Source organism: Culex pipiens, chromosome 3 (assembly GCF_016801865.2).
Source record: "Culex pipiens pallens isolate TS chromosome 3, TS_CPP_V2, whole genome shotgun sequence".
In the NCBI taxonomy this organism is placed as follows: domain Eukaryota; kingdom Metazoa; phylum Arthropoda; class Insecta; order Diptera; family Culicidae; genus Culex; species Culex pipiens.
Genome location: NC_068939.1, coordinates 179,475,995 through 179,503,360, shown reverse-complemented (window position 1 = coordinate 179,503,360; position 27,366 = coordinate 179,475,995). Strand labels below are relative to the sequence as shown.

The following is a 27,366-nucleotide window of genomic DNA, read 5'->3' as shown; positions in this document are numbered from 1 at the left end:
GCAGAATTGAATAATAATTTTAATATTAAAGTTTTTTATAAATTCAATAGATCAAAAATGTTAAAATTCGAAACGAATGTACAGTCATCCCACTTATTCGGAACGGTTTACGGATCGGCCAATGTTCAACAAGTCATAGAAAATCGATAATTGAACATAATGATTTGCTTTTACCTTCATGTGAAAGCTTTTCTTGCGATCTTTCGATTGATGTATAGACCGGCTGTAATTTTTGACGTTTTATATCATGTTTTTAAAGAAAAACATTGACCCTTGAAAACCACAAATTCGGAACACTTTTTTCTTACGATGTAAACAAAATTTTTTTTCTCTCCTGGAGTACATATTTTTTACAAAATAATGACCTCACACTCTGAAACCAATAAAACACATGCTTAGTAAAGTTTTATGAATGGTCTGATAACTTTTTTTGTAAAAATATCAGTTAAATACAGGTGTTCCACAATTGTGGGAGGCACAATAACATCCCACAATCATGGAACAGGCAATTTGGAGGCAGTGTTTTGCTGCTCTGAATAAAATAGTCTTGAAATGCTGTTTTTTGTTTAAAAAGTGCTACTTTTACTAGTGAAATAGCAAGAGAATGTCAAAATAACGGTCTTAAAAATAGCAGGGTCGACAGAAAAGTTGCATTTTGCATCCTATTGACAAATTACCACAAAAGTGTTCCGAATTTGTGGGTGTTCCGAATATGTGGGATGACTGTACAAGTCGAAATTCCAAAAGTTTAAAAAATCGGAAATATAGAAATTCGTAAATACAAATTTACGAAAACTTCAAAATTATAACAATCGAAAACTCTATTTCTTCCAAAATTTAATAATCTAGAATGAAAATTTAAGAATAAAGAATTTAAAAAATAATAATTTAAGAATTTAAGAATTTAAGAATTTAAGAATTTAAGAATTTAAGAATTTAAGAATTTAAGAATTTAAGAATTTAAGAATTTAAGAATTTAAGAATTTAAGAATTTAAGAATTTAAGAATTTAAGAATTTAAGAATTTAAGAATTTAAGAATTTAAGAATTTAAGAATTTAAGAATTTAAGAATTTAAGAATTTAAGAATTTAAGAATTAAAGAATTTAAGAATTTAAGAATTTAAGAATTTAAGATTTCCTAATTTCCTAATTTCCTAACTTCTTAACTTCCTAATTTCCTAGTTTCCTGATATCCTAATTTCCCAATTTCCTATCTTCCTCACTTCCTAATATTCTAATTTAATTTCCTAACTTCCTAATTTCCTAGTTTCCTAATCTAAAAAATTTCCTTATTTCCTAATTTCCAAATTTCCTAACTTTCTAATTTCCTCATTTTCTAATTTCCTAACATCCTAATTTTTTTACATATTAATTTCCTAATTTCCTAATTTCTTAATTACCTTGTTTCATAATTTCATAATTGCCTAATTTGCTAATATCATAATTTCCAAATTTTCTAATTCCCTGGTTTCCTAATTTCCTAATTTTTAATTTCCTTATTTCATAATTACATATTTTTTTAATTTTAGTTTTTGTTGTTTTAGAATTTAAGAATTTCTAAATTTGCTTTTATTTATTGATTTCTTAATTTTGTTTAAAATTGTTGTTAAAAGTTTTTGAATAAACATTTTTAATCTATTTAATTTTAAGTTTTGAATATTTTTAATCTTTTTATTTTTTCCTCGAAAGAACCTCAAGCGCGCACACCGTCAATCGCGCTCATACCGAACTGTCAACTTTTCTTGGGGGGGTCACGAAAAGAACACGCAACATTTCTTGACCGCGTTCCTTCCGATCAGCATACCGTACTTAAGGGTGGATTAAGTAAAGTTTTTCCTAAGAAATCTCTTCTGGTTGTCAATAACTTTACTTTCTCATGGCTAACAGAGACATTTTTCTGACTGTAAAGCACGAAAAAACATTAGCAAAACATTAGATTTTTAATTTAATTTATTTACAATTACGTTTTTAACTGAAATTGAGTGATAAATAGCTCAACAGGAATTGAGCAAACAAGTTTCTATCAACAGTTTCACAAAATAAGTTGTTTAAATAGTGAAAATCAGCTAGCAAATTTGATGGAGTAGGGTGCGAGTGCTTAACCTGCAAAACATACGAGAATTTCCCCTATTTGCTATGGAATTTCCTATTATGTTTACAGGTCATTTACAAATAAAACTTTAGATTTTTACTAAAGGAGGCATTAGACTATGGCAAACAAACAAACTCGCACTATTTTGTGTTTGACAGTTTGCCAAACTCGCAAACTTGTTTGCGGCAAACTCGCAAACTTGATTGCGGCAAACTCGCAAACAAATCCAAATGTATCGAGGTTTTTAAGCGAAGATGGCGTTCGAATGGTGAACGCCCGAAATGTCAAAATCACGCAGTGGTACCAACATTACGGAAAAAGTGTGCCATGGCATGACAGCCACATTTTTTTATAATGTTGGTGCTACTGCGCGATTTTGACATTTCGGACGTTCACCATTCGAACGCCATCTTCGCTTAAAAACCTGGATTGGCTGATGCACGAAGTGTTTTTTTTTTCATTTTTTTGATACCCTCCGCAATCGTCAAACCATTCCAAATTGCTGCCGGATCATTCCGGGAGATATCCGGAAAAAGATCCGGCAGAAATTTGTATTGATTTGACGTTTGCTGAGAGTGCCGCGACAAATTTAGTTATGTTCTGCTTGAAAAAGACAATACAGGTTTACGTTTCTGCAAACAAATGCAGGCAAACTGTCAAAAAGTTTGTTTCTTTGTTTGTCATAGTCTAATACGTCCTCAACTGTCATAGTTCCCATAATCCCATGCATAATATAGATATTGCGCTAACCTGTGTATTTAAAATATAATTTAATTATTCTATAATAGTGTCCTGCCCCTCCATCTCGGCTGTCACACAAATACCAACTCGATTTTATTCTCGTCTGTACCTTGCACCGCTGCTACCTTGGCCAAGTTTGACAGCAAAGTGACGTGCGAGTCGTGAATGTTGATGCAGAAATTGTGATCACAAAAATATTCGTCGCAAAAAAGGTGGGCCCTCGGAATCTTCCGAATCTTTGCTCAAATGGCCAACCAGTGCAAAGAATCCCGCGTTCCGGTGCTCGGTTCTCAAATCGTACTGTAATGTGGTGATTTCCGCGAGATTTTTGTTGTTGTTGCGAGTAGCGATGGAACCGTATTCCGCCCTGGGAAAATCCGTAGTCCGAATCCGTCGGAAGTGTCTCGGGGACCACATCGTCGAAAAGTTGTCGGTGCTGTTTGGGGTTCAGCTGGGCCCCGAGCTGGCTCCAGTGCGCCCCGAAGAGGTCGGCCAGTTTGCGACGTTTCATGTGTACAGTGAGCAGCTATCCGGAAGTGTTGTTGGAGGCGATTCGCAGCTTGGCGATGTCCGAGGTGGGGCAGCAGGAGGTGTGAGTGGTGATCTAATCAGCCAAATACAGGTATGTATCGTTGACTTTGGCTTAAAAAAGAAGTTTGTTTGCTGATGCGGCGAGGGAGATTCAGTCTTTGTCTTACATTAAAGTTCTGTGAGCTTAAAAAACATGGCTTAATAATGCTTATTCAAAATTAAAACAAAGATTTCTTGGTGGGACAACTTATTGAGTCCTAAATTGTAGGAAAATAAGACTTATTAGTTTTACCCAGAATTATTGTAGAGATCCACAACGTTCTTTTTAACCATATTATACTTTTAAAAAGTCTAACTAACAGGATATCGTTGCCAAATAAAATTACAATTACTTTTACTTAACAGTATTAAGGCCGTTGCTAATATTTTTCAAAGCTTACGTCGCCCCAAAATCGGTTCGAAAAATCAGGGGACAAAAAAATATTTTTTCAAGAAAATTTAAAAGTTTTAAAGGAAATAGAAGTCTAACCAACTGAAAACAATTAGAAATGCATCTTCCTGCTTTTAAAATCATATTTAGCATGTCTGAAATCGATCAGAAACATTTTCAATTTTCTGTGAAATTCCAATGTACAGTACCGCAAAAAGTTTTTTTTTCGGCGAAAAAAAAATCTCTTCAATACATGGATATTTTGAAAACTAAGGATTGCAAAACAACAGGGCAGGTGTAAAATGCACTTTAAAATACTTTTTTCATTCAAATGTTAAGACCATAGCTTGTTATTTAAATTTTTATATTTTTTTGCCTGAATTTTTTTTATACGACTTTTGTCTGCACATAGGACACGTAATTATTATTATGATTAAAGGAAAATCATCAGGAAATCTCAATTCTTATAATAACCACAACTAAAATTAACCTTGTGCATATTTAGCATGTTATTATATAAAAAGTGTTGAGCAATTTTAGGAAGTATCGTTCAGATAGTCGAAACTAATTTAAAATTAGCTTCTTCAAAATTTGTTGGAGAGATCTACGGATACACTAGATATCTGGAGTTTTTTTTGAAAAGGTCCTATAAACAAAATTTTCATTTTTTGCTTTTTGGGTGTTTTTGAATACCCCTGACTCAAGGCGGTTCTAAAAACACCCAAAAAGCAAAAATTTGAAATTTTGTTTATAGGACCTTTTCAAAAAAAACTCCAGATATGTACAATTCGAAAAAAAAATCATGTGTAGGCCCGCATAAAGATTTCTGATGAACTTACAGTAAATTTTAACGTTACAAAACGATAAAATATATTGTCATTTTGACAGTGTTTTAACAGTAGACAGCATCGTTTTTTAAGATAATTTGCGTCGTATTTTGGGATTTTACCATAAAAAAGGGGGGTTGTTATGCACCGGTACCATAAAAATTTCGAAATTTTTCCATACATTTTTTTACCAAATACGACGCATTTTACTGTTAATCTAATGTTGCATTTTTCATCCAAAAACTCGTCCTGACTATAGAAATCATCATACATTAATAATAAAAACAGCAATCATTACAATGCATTGCACAGTCAATTTACAGTTCTTCATGGTTTTTTATCTAGTAAATGATGCGGTAAAAACTATATGCGGACAATAAAACTAATAAGCATTACAATGAATTACACAGTAAAATTATAATTCTTTATGGTTTATTCCCCACTAAATGCTACTGTGAAAACTATTTTCGGACATTAAAATAAATAGTAAATAAAGTAAATTTTACAGTAGTTTTATTGTTATTCATAGTATGTTATTTATATTCAACATTGAACCACTTTGTTTATTTGTTCATGAATTGTTAACGCCTTCTTCAGCTTTTTGCAAATCGCCAAAAGGAATCCTTCCACGACGTTTTCTTTCGCTTTCGATTCCGTTTGAAACCCTCGATCGAGACCGGTTCCTGTTCCCCCTCGGGTGGGTGATGCCGTGGTGTGTTCAGTCTGTCCGCCGGTACCTTTTGTCGACTGGAGACTCCGGATTGATTTGCTGGTATTGTTAGTGTTAATAAATGAGAAGACAATTAAGTTAAGAAAAATCTTAATTTAAATAATCAAAATCTGGGGGATGAGACGAGAGAATGCGTAACGTGATTTTCGAATGAGCACAAGCGTGACTTTTTCTTTGCACTTGAATAATTTGTTTTGAAATCTTCTGTGCGCATTTTTTTTCCAAGTTTTCGGAAGACAAATAACTGCGTCAGAAGTGGGTGAAGTTTTGCGAAGTCGGTTTGGAACAAAATGTAAGCAAGAGCCATTTTGAGACAAAGTACAAGTCTTAATAAATAACGTTTTGTACTAGAAAAAGCGAATCGTGCCCACAATTCGGGCGGAATCAATTGTTGGAGACGACCTCCGGATGAGCGCTGAAAAGGGAGAAATAGCCAGTAGGAAGTGGGTTCATTGGAGAAAGAATGGCTCTACGACGACTTTACTGGTAATGGTTATGGAGATTCGGAGAATAATTACAAAAGGTTCGCTATATCAAAAGAAAAAGAAAACCAACCAACCATATTTGGTTTTTACAATAATTTCCCTAATGAATGATTACAATACTTGCTGCTTCTGGCGAACAGTAAAATGGCTCCGCTTTGCAGTTCAAAACGGTTCCGCTTTTGAACCGCTCTATTCACCCCCCCAGATCAAAATTCTCAGATTTTATTCTGAGATTCTTACATGCTTTTATTCAAGATATTTAAACAAAAACTTTGGTTATTAAATTTAAAATTTATTTAAACCCTTTATTTTAAATTTCTCAAATTATCAAATCGAATGCAGAGTGTATTTGAATTTTTGAACCCACAGTTTCTAATTTAATTTTTTATACCGTCGTTTTTTTAATTTTATATTTTCAGGATTTGGGAGATTTGAAATTGTAGAATTTCAATTGGCTTTAAATTTTTAAATTTTCTTTTTTCAAGTTTTGAAAAAAAATATTTAAATGTATAATTTTCAAATGTTTAAATTGCTAAATTTCAAAATCTAAGATATCTTAACTTTTGAATTCTTCATTTCGTTGATCAAGCTTCCGTGTCCCGTAATCAAATAGCTCCGCACCATTGCAAATGCCTCCTGTAAAAGAAAAAAAAACACAAAATAAACTTAAGAAAGTTACCAAAGCTGACCATTGTTTTTTTGCAAGCAGTTGACTTAGTCAAACTTTTCGACACCCTCAGCAAACGTCAAATCAGTACAAACTGGTGCCGAATCTCTTCCAGAAAAGATCCGGCAATAATTTTTATGGTTTGACGTTTGCGGAAAGAATCTTGAAAATTTAAACAAATCACTTAGTGCATCAGACCATGACAAACATCTGCTGCTGCTGCAGGAGGGGTTCCGCCATCTCCAAATTTCATGAAACGCCTGATATTTACATCCCGGAGCTCTTCCGATTCGTTGACGATTGAGGATCCTGTAAAATAGAAAAAAAGGTATTTCCTAAGAGGGCTATAAAAATGGGGCTGGATACATTTCAAACGACGACGACGGAACGTGTGAGCGGCATAAACAATCGGACGCGACTGGCAACTTCTTTCAAACCGTTTCGGAAGAAATTCCAAAACATAACCACACACAAACACTACAAACGTCGGCGATGACGATGCACAAATCTTGGACGCGATTGCCAACTTCTTTGGAACCGGAAGAAGTTCAAAAACACACGCACCCACACATGACCGACGACGGAATCTGGCACACATCCTGGACGTATCTGGCAACTTTTATCCAAACCGGTCCGGAAGGACGACGACAACAGAATCTGGCACAAATCCCGGACGCATCTGGTAACTTCTTCCAAACCGGTCCGGAAGAAGTACCAAAACACACGTACCTACTTCAAACGACGACGATGGCGACGGAATCTGCCCCAAATTGCGGACGCATTAATGTTCTTCACCGGTCCAAATACTCACCAAAAGTTGCTGACACTAATCCTCTTCTCCCTCCCGGATCAGTCACCCGGCAGATTTGACGCCGGGAGTTTGGTTTTTCACAAGCACACGCGATTTCATTTCGATTAAAACTTTTGAAACTGCGGCCAAACAAAACAGGATCGAACACGCATCGCGAGTGAAAAAATTTGACAGCTTGCTCAACCCGCTCAACCATGGTGCGTTCGTTTGGGAGCGTCGTACGGTTCAGGCGACGACGTCAGGTGTCATGGTGTGTTCGTTTTGGGATCCTTATTATTTTATGCCTTTTCTATTTTTGAGTAAAAATGTTAAAATATTAAAATGTTAAAATGTTAAAATGTTGAAATGTTAAAATGTTAAAATGTTAAAATGTTAAAATGTTAAAATGTTAAAATGTTAAAATGTTAAAATGTTAAAATGTTGAAATGTTAAAATGTTAAAATGTTAAAATGTTAAAATGTTAAAATGTTAAAATGTTAAAATGTTAAAATGTTAAAATGTTAAAATGTTAAAATGTTAAAATGTTAAAATGTTAAAATGTTAAAATGTTAAAATGTTAAAATGTTAAAATGTTAAAATGTTAAAATGTTAAAATGTTAGAATGTTAAAATGTTAAAATGTTAAAATGTTAAAATGTTAAAATGTTAAAATGTTAAAATGTTAGAATGTTAAAATGTTAAAATGTTAAAATGTTAAAATGTTAAAATGTTAAAATGTTAAAATGTTAAAATGTTAAAATGTTAAAATGTTAAAATGTTAAAATGTTAAAATGTTAAAATGTTAAAATGTTAAAATGTTAAAATGTTAAAATGTTAAAATGTTAAAATGTTAAAATGTTAAAATGTTAAAATGTTAAAATGTTAAAATGTTAAAATGTTAAAATGTTAAAATGTTAAAATGTTAAAATGTTAAAATGTTAAAATGTTAAAATGTTAAAATGTTAAAATGTTAAAATGTTAAAATGTTAAAATGTTAAAATGTTAAAATGATAAAATGTTAAAATGTTAAAATGTTAAAATGTTAAAATGTTAAAATGTTAAAATGTTAAAATGTTAAAATGTTAAAATGTTAAAATGTTAAAATGTTAAAATGTTAAAATGTTAAAATGTTAAAATGTTAAAATGTTAAAATGTTAAAATGTTAAAATGTTAAAATGTTAAAATGTTAAAATGGTAAAATGTTTAAATTTTTAAATGTTTAAATGTTTAAATGTTTAAATGTTTAAATGTTTAAATGTTTAAATGTTTAAATGTTTAAATGTTTAAATGTTTAAATGTTTAAATGTTTAAATGTTTAAATGTTTAAATGTTTAAATGTTTAAATGTTTAAATGTTTAAATGTTGAAATGTTGAAATGTTGAAATGTTTAAATGTTTAAATGTTTAAGTGTTTAAGTGTTTAAATGTTTAAATGTTCAAATGTTCAAATGTTCAAATGTTTAAATGTTTAAATGTTTAAATGTTTAAATGTTTAAATGTTTAAATGTTTAAATGTTTAAATGTTTAAATGTTTAAATGTTTAAATGTTTAAATGTTTAAATGTTTAAATGTTTAAATGTTTAAATGTTTAAATGTTTAAATGTTTAAATGTTTAAATGTTTAAATGTTTAAATGTTTAAATGTTTAAATGTTTAAATGTTTAAATGTTTAAATGTTTAAATGTTTAAATGTTTAAATGTTTAAATGTTTAAATGTTTAAATGTTTAAATGTTTAAATGTTTAAATGTTTAAATGTTTAAATGTTTAAATGTTTAAATGTTTAAATGTTTAAATGTTTAAATGTTTAAATGTTTAAATGTTTAAATGTTTAAATGTTTAAATGTTTAAATGTTTAAATGTTTAAATGTTTAAATGTTTAAATGTTTAAATGTTTAAATGTTTAAATGTTTAAATGTTTAAATGTTTAAATGTTTAAATGTTTAAATGTTTAAATGTTTAAATGTTTAAATGTTTAAATGTTTAAATGTTTAAATGTTTAAATGTATTAATATTTTAATATTTTAATATATTAATAAATTAAATATATTAATATATTAATATATCAATATATTAATAAATTAATATTTTAATAATTCAATATTTTATTATTTTAATATTTTGATATATTAATATATCAATATATTAATAAATTAATATTTTAATATTTTTTTTTGTGAGGGAACAGTTAAATAATTAATGTTTTAATGCTTAAGTTTTTAATATTATTTGATTTGATTTGAGCTTTTCACAAAATCGTTTGTGATGTTTTGTTTTTAAAATATAACTCGTTTTAAATACTTTTATTACATGATTCAAATTAAAAAAATCGTTGAAAAAAGTTCACACTACGCAACTATAACATTACAATGAACGTAATGTAACAAAAAAATTGGAAAAAATGCATTATGAGATTTCCAATACAAAAACCATAAGATTTGCTATATTCATGCATTTTACGATAGTTTTATTGTTTCCATTTATAACATTTCCAATAACAAAACCTTCCAATTAGCTGTAACCATGAATTGTATAGTAGCTTCATCGCCATTCCAGTAAAGTTCGAAAAAGTCAACAATAAACTTACCATAAATATTGTAATATGTATTGTAATTGGATGGTTTTAACAGTGCAAATCATCATACATTTTTATGCGGGGGGTCATATACTGTGACATAATAAAATTGATGATTCAACCTCCACATCCAACGATTAATTGCAAATCCGCCGTTTATCATCTGAACCGGATAGACGACACGTGGGTAAATCCCGGAACCAGCGTCAAAAATGGCGCGACCAACGAAACTCTGGCCCCAAAAAGAAAGTGCATGCAAGACGGACGGACCAACGTTGATGACGAAACAGCAGCGGTGCGCGGACTCCGCCGCCAAAGAAAGAAGGAGAAGAAAAGAAAGCATGCGACGGAATTTCCCTGCCGGCGTCGTCGTTTGCTGGATCGCGCGGCGGCGGTCGCCATATCGCCATGATCATAATTCATAACTTGGAACGACGGCGCCGATCGCTGGTCACCACCCCGTTGGACTGTTGGTTTTGAGGAGATCCGTTTCCCTCCCCCTTTATTTTGGTGGTGCGGGTGGGGAACAACAACAAAAAAAGTAAATAAAATAAAAATACGCCGGATGTAAAAGTGAAATTGATGCATGCATCCATAGCGGATTCAAGCGTTATCTTTTACTTATGGGATATCCGCTTCGAAAGGCGTCGGCGGGATGTTGGAACAAACCAAACCAGCCTTCTTCACATTTATTTGATTTTTTTTCCATCCAAAATCATATTACAGGGTGGGCTGCTCCTCAAACTTTTGATGGATTTTTAAAAATAGTCTTTCAAATACAGTCTAATAATAACCTGAGAGAATCAGTTCTGATCGTCAACTGTTCTTGGGATGGTCGGACTAGTTGTTAAAATAACAAAAAATAATAACACGGACATATTCGAAAAATATCCTAAAATGTCATTACTCTATAATCACAGTAACAATCCAATAACAACAAAATAATGGATTTAGCTAGAAGATTCAATAACACTTTCTGTTATTTTAACATAATGTGTTATTGAACTGGCATGAAATTTGTTATTACCGCCTATCCGGGTTTTGATGAAATTTTCAGAATAGTCTTTCAAATACATATCCAGCGTATCACAGAAGTTTGATTCCGGAAGCAAATAACATCGGATTTTCTAACTGTCTTTCTTTACAATTTCTACAACTTATCAGATCTGATATCTCTCTTGAATGATTTCCAACCTTTTTAACTTATTGGAAAAGTATTCAATATAAATATTTAACAATTTACGGAAATGTAAGACATTCATCGAAACTAATGAAATCCGGCCTTTTGAGTTTTATTGAGTGTTTACAATATTTCACAGGGCTGCCAAATCGTAAACATTGGCCCCTTTCTTAAAAAGGTCTTTGAAATATACTATCAAAATAAATAACACTACCAACTTTTTTTTTGTGGCATAAATATTTAGAAATTTTATAATCAAGGATAACCTTTTGAAAAAGGCTAAAACACTTATTTTTGACATTTTTAATTAAATCATTTTTATTGAAAAGAGCCGTAAATTTTCTCACCGAGTAATCCTGCTAAAAAATTAAATTTTCACAGAGAGCTCGTATCGACCAAGGTATCGACTCAAAATCGAAAACCGAACAATGTCCAAAGTGTACAAAATATTGACGATCTGGCAACCCTTTCAAATCTAAACCTATCTCAACGTTCGATTACTGAAGTGATATTCATGTACGTTTTTGAAACCGGATATTTTGGTTTTAGCGGTATACGCACTTCGGAAGGAACCGGTCTAGAAAAATTTCAAACGGGTAGCACTGGCAGCGAAAGCAAGCCAGAGAGAGTAAAGAAAAGACCCAAAAAATCGTTCCCTCTCCTTTGTTCTGCTGTTCGTGAAGCCGTTTCTTGACCGCTTTTCTTGGGAGATGCTTATTGCCCCTCTACTTGGTTCCGTACCAAAAACATGTTTGATGCTAGATGTCAATTATTTCGTGATCTATGTGTGATTCCTTTTTCTCAAGAAGTAAGGAAGGCACCAACCACATAGGTGGATTAAGTGGCCATGTCTCAGTAACCAAAACAAGAAGCAAAATGTAGGATTTTTTCAGCATTAGGTTTTTTTTTCTTAGTAGTGGGCAAACATGGCCATTTATTTAAATTGAAAAAGGGCGACTATTTTTCAAAAAAAGTTACCTGAAAATGACTTTAATTTGAAACGATGCACAATTTCACTTAAGTACTTTTTGATTGCATGTTTGATGTAGTTTAAAAAAAGTCTTATTGTTTTAAAAAATCATATAATTTAGAAAAAAAATACTTAACTTTGTCGAATCTTTTGCACTTTATGGAATTTTCTAAAAAAAAATACATTCTATGTCCTCTAAAACATTTGTAAAAAATAGTCTTTTATTGGAAATCAAGTTTTTTTTGACAAAAAAATGATTTTTGGCAGTCAGCATTTTTTTCCATGTATCATTTTTTCGGTATGGTCCTCAGCCATACCTACAACTTTACCGAAGATATTAAATCGATCAAAAAGTTCCTTCAAAAAATACAGATTTTTGAATTTTGACATACAAATTTTGTATGGCCAGCTGCCAAATTTTTATGGACAAACTCATGATGCAAAATGGCGTAAGTTTCAGCCAGATTAAAAGTTACGAAAAAATCTCAGAGAATGGTTCATATGTTTTTCTTTGTGACTATATCTCTGCAACTAGAGGTCCAATCTTCAAAGCTTTTCTGACAAATTTATAGAACATTTCTGAAGAATTCGAAGAATAATAACGATGCACTTTATCAAATTTATGTACAGTACTTTTTGATTCTAAATACAATTTTGATCATTAAAAATATAGATTTTTTTTTTCAAAATATTGTTTTACTAAATATCGATTTTTTTTGTGTGTGAAAAAAAATGAGTTTGCCTACTTTTTCTCAACTTCACCTGCTGAAAAAACCTTTGTTTTTTTTTTATTCTGGGGCAATATCATTATTTTTCATGCCTTTTGCATTTAACCATTTTTTGACACTTTAATTTATGTTTAGTTTGATTTTCATAAATTCATTGATATACCGTAAACCGGGGTGACTTTGATAGGATTTCAATTTGTTTTTAGAACATTTTCCAACAGATAAGGTTTTACTCAAGATTATTATTTTTAAAATATGTACTGGGGTAGGCCACACAAAGTCCATGCACTATTTCGGAAAAAAAGTTTTTTCAATAATGTTTAGAAAAATAGTTACGTTAAAAATTCTTAGTTTTAATTCCGGGGTGACTTTGATAGTCATAGTTTTTCTTGTTAAAATCATATTTAAGATGTTCAAACTTTATTTGTACGTTAAATGTACCATCACTAAAGTAGCTGATATAGTTTTTAAGAAATAAAAACAATGTTTATATTTAGTTAACTGTGTTTAAGCTTTTTAGCAAAATACATATAAATTTCAGGTAAAATTGTTAAAAAGTCGAAATTTTGCATGAAATTTGTTAAAACTAGTTTTGTTTATAAAATTATCGATTTATATTGCATTTTATACTGAATTCAAAGCACGTATCACAAGTTTTCACATTTTACACGAAATTTGTTCAACTGAAATTGCCTATAAATTTGGAGATTTTTTTTTAATTGTGTTTCAAAAACACATATTATTTATTATTTACAAACTTTTTTAACCTTCTCCTAGTGGAAAATTGTCCAAAGAATCCGAAAATGCATTCCGTTTTCCGATTCAAAATCATGTTCATTGAAAAAATCATGACACTTTGAGAAGTTTAAAATAATGACTTTCTTCATGATTTTCTGAACTATAGTTAACTAACTTTTTAAATTCATTGATATATGTTTTTCAAATTTGTGACAGTAGCATATAACTGTTATAATGTATAAAGCATTTTGAGATTCTTTTTGCTTAAACGTATAAATTTGACTTGAAATTTGTATCTTATGTATTTTTTACTCTCAAATCCTTGAATGTTATCTAATAACTTTAGTTACAATAATCAATTTTAGTGTTACCCACAGACATCTAGTCTGCTACATCCGCCTTTTGGTAATAAGTCCAAATCCTTCTCACACTGACTGGTTATGTAGCTAGGGGCAATGCACCTATTTTTGGCTCATGAACCAATCGCTAATATTTGTTCGTATTTTGTGGTTTGTGGAATATTGTTCGATTACTTTACGGTGTTGAACAAAGTACACTTGGACAAAAAAATAACTAAAAAGATTCGAAAGCAAACGCTTATCCCCAATAAAGGTGCTTTTCAAAACGGAGCTCAAGAAAACCCCGCGACGGAGGTAAAATAATGAATGACGAAAAAGAGTCCACTCGCGGCTCGTCCATCGCAATCACCACCAACCGTCATTGACCGTCGAGTGTGCGTCTTTGAGCCATCCGCGGAATCCGCGCGCTGGAAAGGTGTTTTGAGCTCCCTCTCTCTATCTCTCTCTCTCTGCCTGGAGTGAGGTGTTGTACGGTTTGGCTCAACTCGAAGTGTGTGCCGCGCTGGAGAGTATGCAAAGTGGTGTTTGTGTTTAGTCGCTTTATTGCACAGATTTCAACCCGGATGTCGGAGAGCTGGCTGGCTGGCTGGCGGACTGACTGTTTTTGTAGTTGCTGCTGCTGCTGCTTCAGATTGGAGATCTGACTCGCACCAGTACCACAGAGCAGTACAAACAGCCGAACGTGCCGCGATTGTAAACACACCAGCAAAAGCCAACCCGGCCAGCAGCAGCAGCGTATTTAGTCGTGGTTTTGTTACACCTTTGGCTTTTTTTATGGGCGAAATTGCAATCGCATAATGGTCCTACGGTGAAGATTCGTTTGAGCTTGTTAACCCTCTCCCGCCCATGGTTACTCCAGAGCACCAAAACTTTGAACTCAAATATCTCGAAACTGACACAACTTTTCATTGTGCTTTAAGTTGCAGGTGTTCATGTAGGATGTATACCAACATCTCCCCAAATTTTATCAAATTTGGTCAAGCACAAGCAAAGTTACAGTACGAAATGTAAACAAAAATGGGCAAATTTTAGGGAAATAAATAAGACCTGTTTTCAAAAGCCCGTAAACATTACCAAACACAAAATTTTATGAAACAAAAAATGTTTTGCTATAATTTGAACCTTGGACAAGAACCTCTGTGAATAACATTGTGAGTTTGGCCGATTTTGAGTGTTTTTCAACCTTTTTCATTTGGTGCACCAGAGCACCACCTAGGCATATGAGCAACTAAATATTTAGGAGCACTTTTTTCTAAATTACAGAAAAAGCTTATTTTAACCAAAACAAAAGTTTATAAACGTTTTGACTATTCATAAACAAGACAAAACATTGTTATTAGACCGATGGTTTTATTATTTTCCTTATTTTTCATGAAAATGGTTGTTTGTGAGTTTTTAATGAGCCAATCAAAGTAATCTGAAAATGCAGAGATTTTTGAATTTGTAATTCATACTTCAGAAATATGGTCTTACAGCAAAGAATAAGTAGTTTTTAACACATTTCGAAGCATTTTCAAACAACTGAACCAATAGATTTGAAAAAAACGAGACTTTGTGATTTAAAAAAAAGTAGCTCATCTTCCTGATGGTGCTCTGGTGCACCACTTCAAATTCAACTTTTTTGCACGAATTCGATGTTTGTGGGTCAAAGTAAAGTATTTCCTGCAATATTGTACCAAAATTTAGCCATTTACTATTTTTACGATAAGCAAACAGCTCTGGGCGTTAGAGGGTTAAAATATTGACATCTAAGGCTGTTGCAAATATTTTAAAAAAATTCAGTCTCCCCCCGTTAACATTCCAACGCTCAAGGCTCCAAAAAAGTTGGAACGGTAACTTCAACTTGCTGGTTCTCGGGCATAACTCACCAAATCAAGACAATTCTTTTTTTCCAGTGATTTGTTAGGATGTCTAGATGATCCTAGAACTTTGCAGAACTCAATTTGATCAAATCTGTATTTTTTGCGATCAAAAACATCGTTCCAACTTTTTTTTTCGCGTGTAAAAAAAAATTCGCCAAAAATTCCTAGGAGGCAGTCGTTTTAAAAAAGGTGGAACGATGTTTTCGGTCGCAGAAATTACAGATTTGTTCAAATCAAGTTCTGCAAAATTTTAGGATCATCTAGACATTCTTACAAATCCCTGGAAATAAAAATCGTCCCGATTGGTTGAGTTATGCCCGAGAACCAGCGAGTTGAAGTTACCATTCCAACTTTTTTGGGAGGCTTGGGTGGGTCTGTGTAAGTTGGACATGCGTTGGGCGTTCCAATGTTAACAAACGGTCCGAAAAATCAGGGGCAATTTTTTTTTTAAGAAACTTCTAAATTTCAATGAAATTTTAAGTGCAATCAGCTGAAAACATTAAAACAATTTAAAGCGCATTCATAATCATTTTTAACATGGTTGAGCTAATTAAAAAATATTTTGAGGTTTTGTGAATTTTCGTTGGACATTACCGCAAAAAATATTTTCTTCAAAACCTAGAATTTTTGAAAAATAATTATTGAATGTTGAAATTCTGGCCTGTTTTTTTATTATTTTTTTAATTTAAGTGTATTTTTGGAAATTATAAACTTGTGTAGTAAATAAAATTAGAATTTTAAAAAAGTTTCTTTTACAAGTTTGTTTTATTTTTATTTTTTATGACCGGTATGATATTGGCAGTAAGTTTGTTTTTCCAAATTTTTTTTCAAAATGCCAAATATCCGACCTGTCTTTTTTATCTTATGTTGTTCTAAGCAACACACCGTGGCATGGTTTTACATTTGTTTTATAGTCCAGACTCGATTATCCGAATTTTTGATTATCCGAAGGTTTGAATGGGACGTCCGATAATCGAATTAGGAACATTTTTTTTTCTTGTTTTAAACGACCCAATTTTTAGACAAATTTGAATAGTTGGTTGTCTATTAAGAAAATTGATCATCACTATAAAATATTCTGTATTAAATTCAATTTAACGATTTTCAGCACCAAAATGAATCAGCATGTGCCGGTTGTTGCCTTCTTGAAGCCACTGAAAGAATTTTCGATCTAAATCAAATGCGTTTAAAAGTTTATATAATTTTGTGGTATAATACTTGACGTCCTAGTTGGCAATCATTGATTAATGACGATTTCCATAACAAGGAATGGGATAATCGTGACCAAAAGGAATCAGCATGTGTAGGAACTATTCAGAACAACTTGTTGAAGAATTTTTGTCAAAATATTGAAAGCGACGCAAAATTTATATCTTTGATTTTGGCCGAGCTTCCGTGGCCGTGAGGTTACGGGTTTCGCCTTGTAAGCGGAAGGTGATGGGTTCGATTCCTGTCTGGCTCGGCAAAGTCAGATCCCTTAAAAGAGTAAATGTGCTCACTGGGAAATACTGACCGGTAGGGGATGAGTTTCGACTAGCGGCGTGCTGGGTTTCCAATCCAGAGGTCGTGAGTTCGATTCTCGTACCGGGAAAAATCATGACAATGATGGTAGTCTTCACATTAAATAATAATATGCATTTTTCAATATATCGTCACCGCCATATTGGCCTCCATCTTGGATATAATATTTTTAAATCACTTTAGCGTAGTTTAGGGGTCACACTTGAGCTCGACAATAAAAAATCAGACAAAGAAATAAAACAAAAATCATGTTTCGATTATCCGAAGTGAAATTTTACCGAGGCCTTCGGATAATCGAGTGGGGACTGTAATATGTTTTCGAGTGGATTGAAAACAATTTTTTGTCCTGCAGAGAAATTCCCTTCAAAATCAGCCGATAAAATTAAATTATATTCCTTTATTTTTTGATTTGGCTGAAACTTTATCGGGGCTTGCCAATGGACCAAAAAAAAAACATTTGGTATAACGAGCTGTCAAATGACCTCACGGCGTAAAACCTAATTTTGTCATTCAGAGAGGAAAAACAACTTTGGATTGTTGCCTTACTCACAACAACATAAAAGGAAAAGCTTCCTGAACCCTATAAAAAAGGTTTTTAAGGGACCATCCCTAAACCCCCCCCCCCCCCCCCGGCAAGGTGGCCACATGGTTCATGGATGGTCCCTAAGGGTAGTTTCCAAATATTTCTGTAAAACTTCGAAAGTCAATGTTTTGATTTTATACACCCGAGCAGAACTGTTGAGTTAATTTGAAAATCAACCTTTGTGTATAACTTTTATAGCACTTAACCAAACTTTCAATAGGGATTTATGGATTCTGAGGCGATTTTCATATATACATGAAGGTTTACTAGGTGGCTTATTGAGGAAGTTTTTGCCTTCCTCACCTTACTGAGGAAAGGCTATAAAATCACTCGGAAAATGAACTTTTTAATTAGACCTCCTAGACCTACCTTCATTTGTACATATCAACTCAGAATCACCAGCTGAGCAAATGTCTGTGTGTTTGGCTGTATGTAGACATGTGTACCAAATCAATGTCACTGGAATATCTCGTCACTGGCTGAACCAATTTTGACTGTATTGGTCTCATTCGATTCGTTTTGGGGTCCCATAAGTGCCTATTGAAATCTATAAGATTTGGTAAAGCACATCAAATGTTATGCTTAAAAATCTGCTGCATATAAATTTTACAATTTGCAAAGAGGATGGTTTTTGCATGAAAACCTGCCATATTATATATTTTTAGAAAGGTTCTGAAATTACGTTTCTTGTGGATTAAGAATTTTTAAGATCTGATTTACCTATCTTAAATTACAAGCAGTTTAAAAATGGTCTGAATTCACATAACCTCAAATGGTCGGGTCTGATCGCCACGAAAAAGCCGTGTAGAGGGATGCCATTTTCCTCAAAGGCGGTGACTGTATAATCTTGACAAAAAGTCTGTAGGCAGTCTGTTTTTTTTATTAGAACCTCCCCAGATCGAAAGTCCGTAAACCCACGATGTTTTGTAAGGCAACGATGTTTTTGGAAAATTTCGATGAACTGTATGCAGCGCATTAGAGTGAAAGAGAAAGCATGCTTTGTGTTTTCATCGAAGTTTCGCTAAGCATGCTATCTCGCTCCTTCATGTTTGCGAATTTTTCGGCAGTTCTGTCAAACGAAAAAAAAACGTGGCGTGTACGTTTTTTTCCTTCGCAAAAGTTTGGCGTGTAGGTTTATTGGCAGTTTGTATTTTTTGTTTGCTGTAAACTTAACTTCTTTCATTTATTTATTTCAGGGCATTTGCGAACCTCCGGTGATTCCGTTTTCTGGCGGACAGGTTTGAAGGACGATTTTGGCACTACAAGAGTGTTCTCAGAGCGACGGACAGCAACCAAGCGGGTCCGGGCCCCAACAGCAGCATGCTCCGTTACGACGCAGTTCCGTACGCAGATGCCACCGTATTGTGGCGGCGGAGGCGCAGGTGGAAGTTCCGGATCGCCACCGCCTACATTGGACGGTCCACCTTTGTCGGGACCGATGAACGACGACCGGGGGACAATCGTGGAATGCGAAACAACAGTGTTGGCGGAGGCGGATTAAACAGGTTGCAATCAGATTTCATCTCGGGCGGCCACAGTACGAATCGTCAGCAATCACATGGACCAAACTATTTTCCGATGCATTCGTGTGGCAAATATCGTGACGAGGCTGTCGCGAACAAATGTAACCTCCAAGGTTGGCCACCCGGCAGCAACGAGACCAGCACCAGGATCACGACTAACACCGGCGGGACTTTTCGTCGGCGGCGGCTTCGTTCATAGAGCCGGAGATTGTCGTTCAGCGGCCCACCATCGACCGTCAGTCAATGGCCACGCCTGCGTCGGAGGTCGTGGACCAAGGAACGTCTCGAGTTGCGTCGTGAGGAGGACCAGCGAAGGGAGATGGAACGTAAACAGGCCGCGGCCAGGAAACTGCAGGAGTTGGAGCAGCAGCTGAAGAGTAAGAAGGGTGAATACGGAGCAGCAGGGTGGCGGCAAGAGTGGTACGGTCCGCGGTTCATCCACACCCAGCAATGGGCAAGGGTCAAGCAACGTCGGGGAATGGATCATGGCGAACGGGACGATCGTGACCGCAGTGACATGGTCCCACGCGATTTTATGATGAAGCGTCGCATTACCTCCAGTTGCTGGTCTGATCCGTGGGGAAATCGGTCGGATGATGACGACGAAGAGGATGAACATAAGCAACCGGTAGCAGCGGATCCGGTGCTGCTGGAGCACAGGTACAAACAGTAATATCTGCAACCTCTCTACCCAAATTAAATATCCCCTTTTTCAGGTCAAATAATTCGAACGTCACCATTAGGAAGCAGGGAAACGGAAGACAGTTTTGGAGTTCCGCCACCACCGTTGAGCCACGCGGAGTGACGTGAATTTGCCGAACGCCGCGGCCTCTTGGCTTGCCGGATACGCAGGCCGTGAACCGGCGCATGACCGGGAGCACCGCAAAGTTGAACGAATCCGCTACTTCGTCCCTGAAACAAGCTTTGGGTTCGTAGCTGGAACTCCTTGGAGGTGGCTCACCGGCAGCCGGTTGCAGCGAACTCAGTACTGCACGAGCAAAGGTACAACAGTCTTTTGAAGTCTTTCACCCGAACTAACCTTCTCCTCTTCCGGGCAGAACAAACACGAAATTTGCACCCAGCGACATGTACGGGCCCTTATTGCGGCCAATCCGCTGAACAAAACGGAGCAGAAACTGTTGGTGCGGCAAGTTCAACGCTACAAGCAAACAGGAATAAAACGACCGTCTCCGGCTTACTACGTACACCGATCCGGAGACGCAGAAGGTGACCGCAAAAAAAAGGCAACGCTCTGAACCGGTGGTTTCGGCGAGATCCGCCAAACGTTGTAGTGTTGTGACGTGTAGCTGCAGAATATGATTCCGTCACGGCGGCCAGTGGGCGTAGGGATGCTGGAAGCCGACTAAACTCACCATTGAGATGACCCCAAGCAAGGCGGCGTAGGCCAAAACGTACCAGCCACGCAAGTCTGCGTCCTAAAACGCACAATCCTGCAAAAGAGCGTAACCTGTCGCCAAACTGACCTTTCGTCCGCGCCGGTGGAAATTGTATACCCGCGAAACCGTCGACCGATTAGAACTTCAACAACCTTCCGGCTTCCGGTTGACTAGTGGCCGTGACCGGTCCAGCGGGCAGACAAGCCACCAGCCTTGACCAGCGGTAAATGATAAATTGAATGATCTTTTGTAACATGATCACATTGCTTACTTTTGTCTACAATTTTTCACAGATTTGTTCCGTTGTGGCCCGGTTCAACCTGGAATTGGTTCTGGGACTGGCATATTTAACCAGATCAAGAAGACACGCGGGACACGATATTTGACTTCCGGGACTCAACTAATTCGTTCCAGAACCAAGCTTTGGCCTCGTAGTGGACCACTTGGGAAGTGACCCAGAGGCAGTCAGTGGAAGCGGAATCGGTGCTGCAGGAACACAGGTAAAAGTATTTTTTAACTCCCAATCCGAACTAACCTTCTTTTTTTCTAGGTCAAATAATTCGGGCGTCATCTCCACAAAGTAGGAAATTCGGTAGTCAGGATTTGCACCCGGCGACCTGTTCCATTGTGCTCTGTCGATCGACTAGAACACATCCAGCGGGCCAGGACGCCGAAGAATGCGTCCGCCAAAAAGATTCTTCAAGCTGAGATCGCGCTGGAACCGTCAGTCTCGTGTCGCCTCGTTATCAGGAAAATGTTTTGGCTCGCAGGATACTCCCGTTACGCTCACCCTGCCCTTGATCCGCCGTAAAAATATCCCGGAAGTAAACAGCGCAATCGTTCTGTTTGAACTCGACGGTTCCGAGAGGTTCACCGACGGACTAGAACAGTTCAGGAAGGGAAGAACACTCGAACATTTCCGTTGCACCCACATTCCCACAAAAGCAGCGGAACTGGTCGCACCCCCACCCCGGGCACCCCGCCAATCAAAACACCACCATATCGTATATCGAGTCCGAGTCCCGGAATCCGGCCTCATTCAACACTCGGTCGAATCGTGCAGGCAACCGCCTGGGACGCGTTGATGTAAATCAGGGACGGCATGCTCCCGATTCGCGACTCCGCAACGACATTCACTGATAAGAACAATCAGCGAAGCGCCGCGCGAACTGACTTCCCAATTCACCGGTCAAGCCCGGTCATGAGGATCAGCAGAACGAACTTCCAAACGAATCTACCGCCGAGGTTCAAGAAGCGAAATCCTTCCGGAAATAGTCTGTAGGGAAGTCAACCGCAGGATAGTCATTACGGTAGTCGGGATCAGACCAACAGTGGCAGCACTACCAGCAACCATGGTTCACCGGCCCAGTAGCAAAAGCAGGTGATGGCAAGGGCGTTCCCTTTGCGCAGCAGTACGATTCGCGGTCCATCCACACCCAGGAAAACAACGGCAAGCGATCATAGCGATCGAGACCGCGGTGACATGGTCCCACCGAAGACCATGAAGCGTCGCAACGACTAGGAGGAGAACGATCGTTTTAACAGCCATCGTGCAAGATGATGAAGATGAAGTGGTGGCCGTACAACGCCGCAATTGAAAAGAGGCGAACAAACGAACGAACCTTCCCCCTGCTGCTCTCCGGAAATGCCACTCGGGACGACCATGACCTGGTAAGTGACGACGAAAGCAACGCTGCATTATCATCCTTGAAATCTTTCAAACTAACCTTCCCCCTTTCCAGTTCAAAAACCTTTCTTTTGGGTGTGGAAATGATCCCAGCCGGCTTCACCACAAGGTACTCTAGGGCCACGACCGAACATCGAGGGGTCCGTAGCGCTTCCCACCGGAATTAGCCTCGCGAGCCGCAACATGCAAGTCACGTTTCGTCCGGATTGTCACCCTCGAAAAGAGGCAGCTCGGAACACGCTGGCTGGACGGCCTTCGCCCTACAAGTGCCCTCATGACGACGGATTAAATGATGAATCGGTTCGCGTTCCCGGCCAATCCGTTTTTATTACAGAGGTAATTCTCTTGTTATATTTCCGTCCAGTATCACAGCAATAGCTGTTTTTTATCATTTTGAATAGGTTCTTGCAATCCGGAAACGCCACGCGCAACGGCCATGGTCCTGCAAGTACTCTAAAAAAAAGCAGCACGGAACAGGCTCGCGGAAAGGTCGCCATGGCTCTGGATCAGGTTCGCCGGATGCCGGCCAATCTGTAAGAGCTCTCAGAACAACACTGCATGGTCGTCAAACTGCAAGTCCCTTCGGAACGTCGTTTGACGCAACAGGCTCGATGGACGAACTTGGCCCTCAAGTTCCCTCTGAATTACGCTGGACGGAACGACGGATTAAAAGCTGCACGGCCGAATCTTGTCCACGTTTCTGGCCTATTACTTTTCAAATTTCGGTAATTTATTTCTAACATTTGCTTGATTCAGTGCACTAATTGTTTATTTTCCTCCCAAGTAGGTTCGTACAATCCGGAATTGCCACGCGAAACGGCAATGGACCTCGAGGTTCCATCGGAGAGAGGCAGCACCGAATTTGCTTGCTGGGTGGTCGCCAACCTACAAGTGCCCTCGGAACGAAGCTGCACGGACAGGCTCGGCGGACGGTGCCCTCGGAATCAAGGTTGAAATGCTGCACGAACGTTTCCAGGTCTAAAACAAACGGATCCGGTCCTCACGTGCCAGCAGCTTTCTCTTGAATTCTTGTTTATTTTATCTTATTACTGAATTACTATGAAAATAAACAAATAAAAACGCAAAAATGACAGTTTTAATATCAACAAATCCAATGACAGTTGTCAAAAAAAGAAGAAGAAGAACACAAAAAAGAGGTTGATGCACGTCCGATTTTTCACCATTACGTCGTTCTTACATCGCCCCCGCACGTAGGCCTCTTGCGATGTTCGAACAACCTTGACAGGTTGACGTTTCGGGTGCAAAATACCTTGATTCGGGTCTGATGCGTGTCTCAAAATCAGACCCGCATCGGCCCCTGTAGGACTGATCGTCGCTCTGACGATCAGACCCGATCGGCCCCGTATTTCTTACTGGGTCTTTAGGGAGCGTTCTTTTATTACGTAACGCAGTTAGGGGGGGGAGGGGGTGTCGGTGTCTGTTACGAAATGTTACGAAAATTGGGGGAGGGGGGGTGTGCTGAAAAATTCTGTTACGTAACGCAAAATTTTCATATAAGCACTCATAAAAATTTGCAAAAAGACCTTGCGTTACGCGTTACAGGGGGGGTAGGGGGGATGGCTCATCTGTTACGATTTGTTACAAAGGGGGGGGAGGGGGGTCAAAAATCCCAAATTTTGCGTTACGTAATAAAAGAACGCTCCCTTAGGTGCTGCGATAACGTTAGGGGAGATCCATAAACATGTGGACAATTTAGGGGGGTTGGAATCACTCTATAAATGAGAGGAAGGCACCAACCCCCTAAAGGTGGATTAAGTAACGTTTTTTTTCGAGTGATCACTGAGGGAAGGCAAAAAGAAAACAATAAATTTAAATACTACGCATTTTTTTTGCCATAGCTGAACGCTCAAAAATTTTTTTATTGTGACATAAAAAAAGATTTTGATTTATATTGAAATTGCTTTTTGCAATTAGTATTTTTCCACCATTTTTTTGTGTTTATGCACAAACGCCACTTTGGCGATCACGCGTCGGATTATGCATCACGCATCAGGTAACCACAAACGCAGCGTATTTGGGTCTTACGTTCGAAGGTTTTTTGGCATAATGGTTTTGACGAAACGGATCTAGTCGAGATGCCAAGGATTTTATTTTGCATTTGTTTTTAAAGGAAGGGCTGGAAATTTTGTAGGAGTAGACATTTATTTTTTTCAGGGAACATACTGCACTTTGGAAATTAAGTTATTGAATATTGGAATTATGAATGAAATCTGTCGTTACTAAAGTAAATAAAACGAAATTACAACGTGATACCTTAGTCTGCTTGGTAGAAAATACTTGTTCTATGACCTAACAACCCACCTAGAAATCTCGACGAAAAGTGACAAAAGAAGGCAGTGCCAGAAGTTGTCGAACCTGAAAGATTTGATGAAGGCGGGTACTTATAGTTCATAAATGTTGTTTTTGATATAATCTAACGTCATATTTGATCTGATTTAATCGAGTTGAATTTCACATGACTTAAACCTGTTCAGCCTGCCTGTGAATAGAAGGAGTACAGCTGTTTTTAAATGACACCACCAGAGGTGTTCTATGTATAGAATGATGATCACAATTGCGGAAAGGCAAAATAGAAGTAATTTGAAGAATATGTTAGATATTTTGTAAACATTGCTGATATAAATCAATTGTGATAGGTTGCCATTATCAGTACAATTGAATTTAACAAAAATGATAAGAGGATCCTTCAGGTGTTTGTCATGGTTATACTTTTCCCTACTTCTAGGTTATCAATATTTGTTGGTTTTATTTGACACAACGTTGCATTATTTTATCAAAGTGACCTGCAATTTGAATTATAAACTTGTTACAAGCCGATAAGGCGTTATCCTAACTTCTGAGGTCCGGCTTCTAGATTTTGTTTTGTTCACCTGTTGAGAGTGGTGTGTTATTTTCGTCATAGTGTTCCTTTTCAACTTTTGCCGACTTTTTTTTGTAAACATAAGAGGGAGCTCATATTTTTGACTCGATTGAGTTTATTTATATCAAGGAAGTATAACTAATGACAAGCAAATTCGTCTAATGCAATGATATTTTTTTTCGACAAGCAAATTCGTCTAATGCAATGATATTTTTTTCGATAGTTTTACTAGAATAGCTACTCGATACGAGAATGCAGAACTTGCACACTATACGAAACCGGATCTTCCCACGGCCGGCGAGGAGCAGACAGACCCACGATTTCCATATCTCGCCATGCACAAAGGTAAAAGTTCATCCTTTGCACAAGCCGGATCACCTCCCTCTTCTTCTCAGAGGAAAGTGTTAAACAGTCGATCGCTTCGAAAGACCCATCATAACATCCGTGTTTTCTTGCACCATTGCATATGCTTCGGACCGTGGATCGGATCATCTTGTGAGAGGGAGGTAGACCTTAAGAGAAAGAAGGGAGGGGGACTTATGCTGAATGTTGTTGGTTGCATGTGCTTACCTGGGCGAGCACCACCAGCCCGGGAACCTCTCTTTTCTTTATCACTCGGTCGGCGGTATGGTGGAGGTTCACCGGAGAAAGTAAAATTCGCTTACCCAAGGGTGTTGTTGGGTGAAAGAGAAACAATTCCGCGATCCCGTTCGATCCATACAATGATATTATAAAATTTTATTGGCTTTTTGGTGGTATTTTTAATGCACTTCAGCCCACTGGCATCGGTGTACTTTTTTCACAAAGCTGATCAAAATAATTTATGATTAGTTTAGAAACGAATAAGAAAAATAAGAGTCGGTATTCACATACAGTCCAGACTGTCTTCGAAAAATCGAATCAAGAACAAAAAGACAATCATTTTTTTTGTTTCTTATTTTTGTCATTAAATACGAATTCTGCGACCCCATTTTAGTAAAATATGAATGGTTGATTACCTGTCAAATTACCAAATGCATTTCCTCAATATTTAATCTCTGCCATTTTGACCGCCATCTTAGATACTGAATCACTTTAGAGTAGTTGTGGGGGTCAAAAACATAAAGAAATGACAACGAAAAAAAATCGTCATTAAATGACGAAAAAAAAACATTGAATATTACGCCCATTTAAAATGCTATTCTAGATTTAAAAATTTTCAAAATATTTTTATCGAAAAGATCGGAAAATTTCACGAATGTTTCATATTTTAACATTGAAAATCAGACCATTAGTTGCTGAGATATCGTCATTAGAAAATGGTGGGTTGTTTTGGTGAGATTTAGACAACTTAAATTTTCGTGTTTCTTTTTCTTAAAGCGGCTCTATCTCAGCAACCCGATGTCCAATCTTCAATGTCTCTTAGACAATTTTCTAGCAAATTTTCTGAACTTTAAAAAAAAAATATTTTTAGAAATGGTCACTCATGGTCACTATTTTTAAAAATCGAAAAACTGCAAGTATTTCGCTAAAATCAAACTTTCGGTGGCTACATCTTGAAAACGGAGCCCTGTATCAAAAAAATCTGTAAAGTACTTTTCGATTGCAAATTCAATTTTGCATTAAAAAATAATGTCAAACTTGTTTTTGCATGAAACTTCGATTTTTTCCGAAAATCACAATTTTTTCAAAAAATCATAACTCGGCGGCAGATTTTTTGACCATGTTTCTCTATAGCTCAAAAGTTGCGGATTTTTGTCCCCTAAAACATGTCAAAAATCTCGAAAATCAAAAAATACGTATTTTGGGAAATTGAGTTTTAGTGAAAAAAAGTTGATTAAAAAATCTGCAAAAAAATTTTTCCGTGTACCTATTTTTTTCTCAAAAGTCCTCAACAATACCTAAAACTTTGCCGAAGACACCAAATTGATCAGAAAATTTACTCAAAAGTTACAGCTGTTTGAATATTTACATACCATTTTTGTATGGACAGCTGCCAACATTGTATGGAGACTTGTATGGGTGAACCAATGACGCAAAATAGCTTATTTGGTCATAGGGAAGGCCCCCACAAAGTTTGAGTGAAATAAAAAAA

The 27,366-nt window shown here is 36.4% G+C and overlaps 2 protein-coding genes across 5 annotated transcripts in view; both read left to right on the top strand.

Moving 5' to 3' along the window:
• Positions 1 to 2,983: 2,983 nt before the first annotated feature.
• The window catches only part of LOC120427002 (probable ribonuclease ZC3H12C), a 45,560-nt gene continuing 21,177 nt past the window's right edge, over positions 2,984 to 27,366 (top strand). Inside the window, exon 1 of the mRNA XM_039591818.2 lies at positions 2,984 to 3,455. Coding sequence (XP_039447752.1) covers positions 3,183 to 3,455 — 273 coding nt within the window. The 5' untranslated portion in view covers positions 2,984 to 3,182. The remainder of the gene's footprint in view (positions 3,456 to 27,366) is intronic.
• Positions 18,701 to 23,782, top strand: LOC120427004 (uncharacterized). 4 transcript variants are annotated; one of them, XR_005606808.2, is made up of 9 exons: positions 18,701 to 18,932; positions 19,001 to 19,987; positions 20,044 to 20,329; positions 20,386 to 20,947; positions 21,018 to 21,224; positions 21,275 to 22,395; positions 22,467 to 22,747; positions 22,813 to 23,136; positions 23,199 to 23,782. XR_005606808.2 is itself a non-coding variant. In XM_052710029.1 (2 exons), exons 1-2 carry the CDS (start codon positions 19,647 to 19,649, stop codon positions 20,135 to 20,137), a joined length of 435 nt encoding a protein of 144 aa, XP_052565989.1. In that variant the 5' UTR covers positions 18,954 to 19,646; the 3' UTR covers positions 20,138 to 20,329. The 4 variants fall into 4 exon arrangements, 1 of the variants encoding a protein (XP_052565989.1); XR_005606807.2 differs by having other exon boundaries at positions 18,701 to 18,947; XR_005606809.2 differs by lacking the exon at positions 18,701 to 18,932 and having other exon boundaries at positions 18,954 to 19,987; positions 23,196 to 23,782.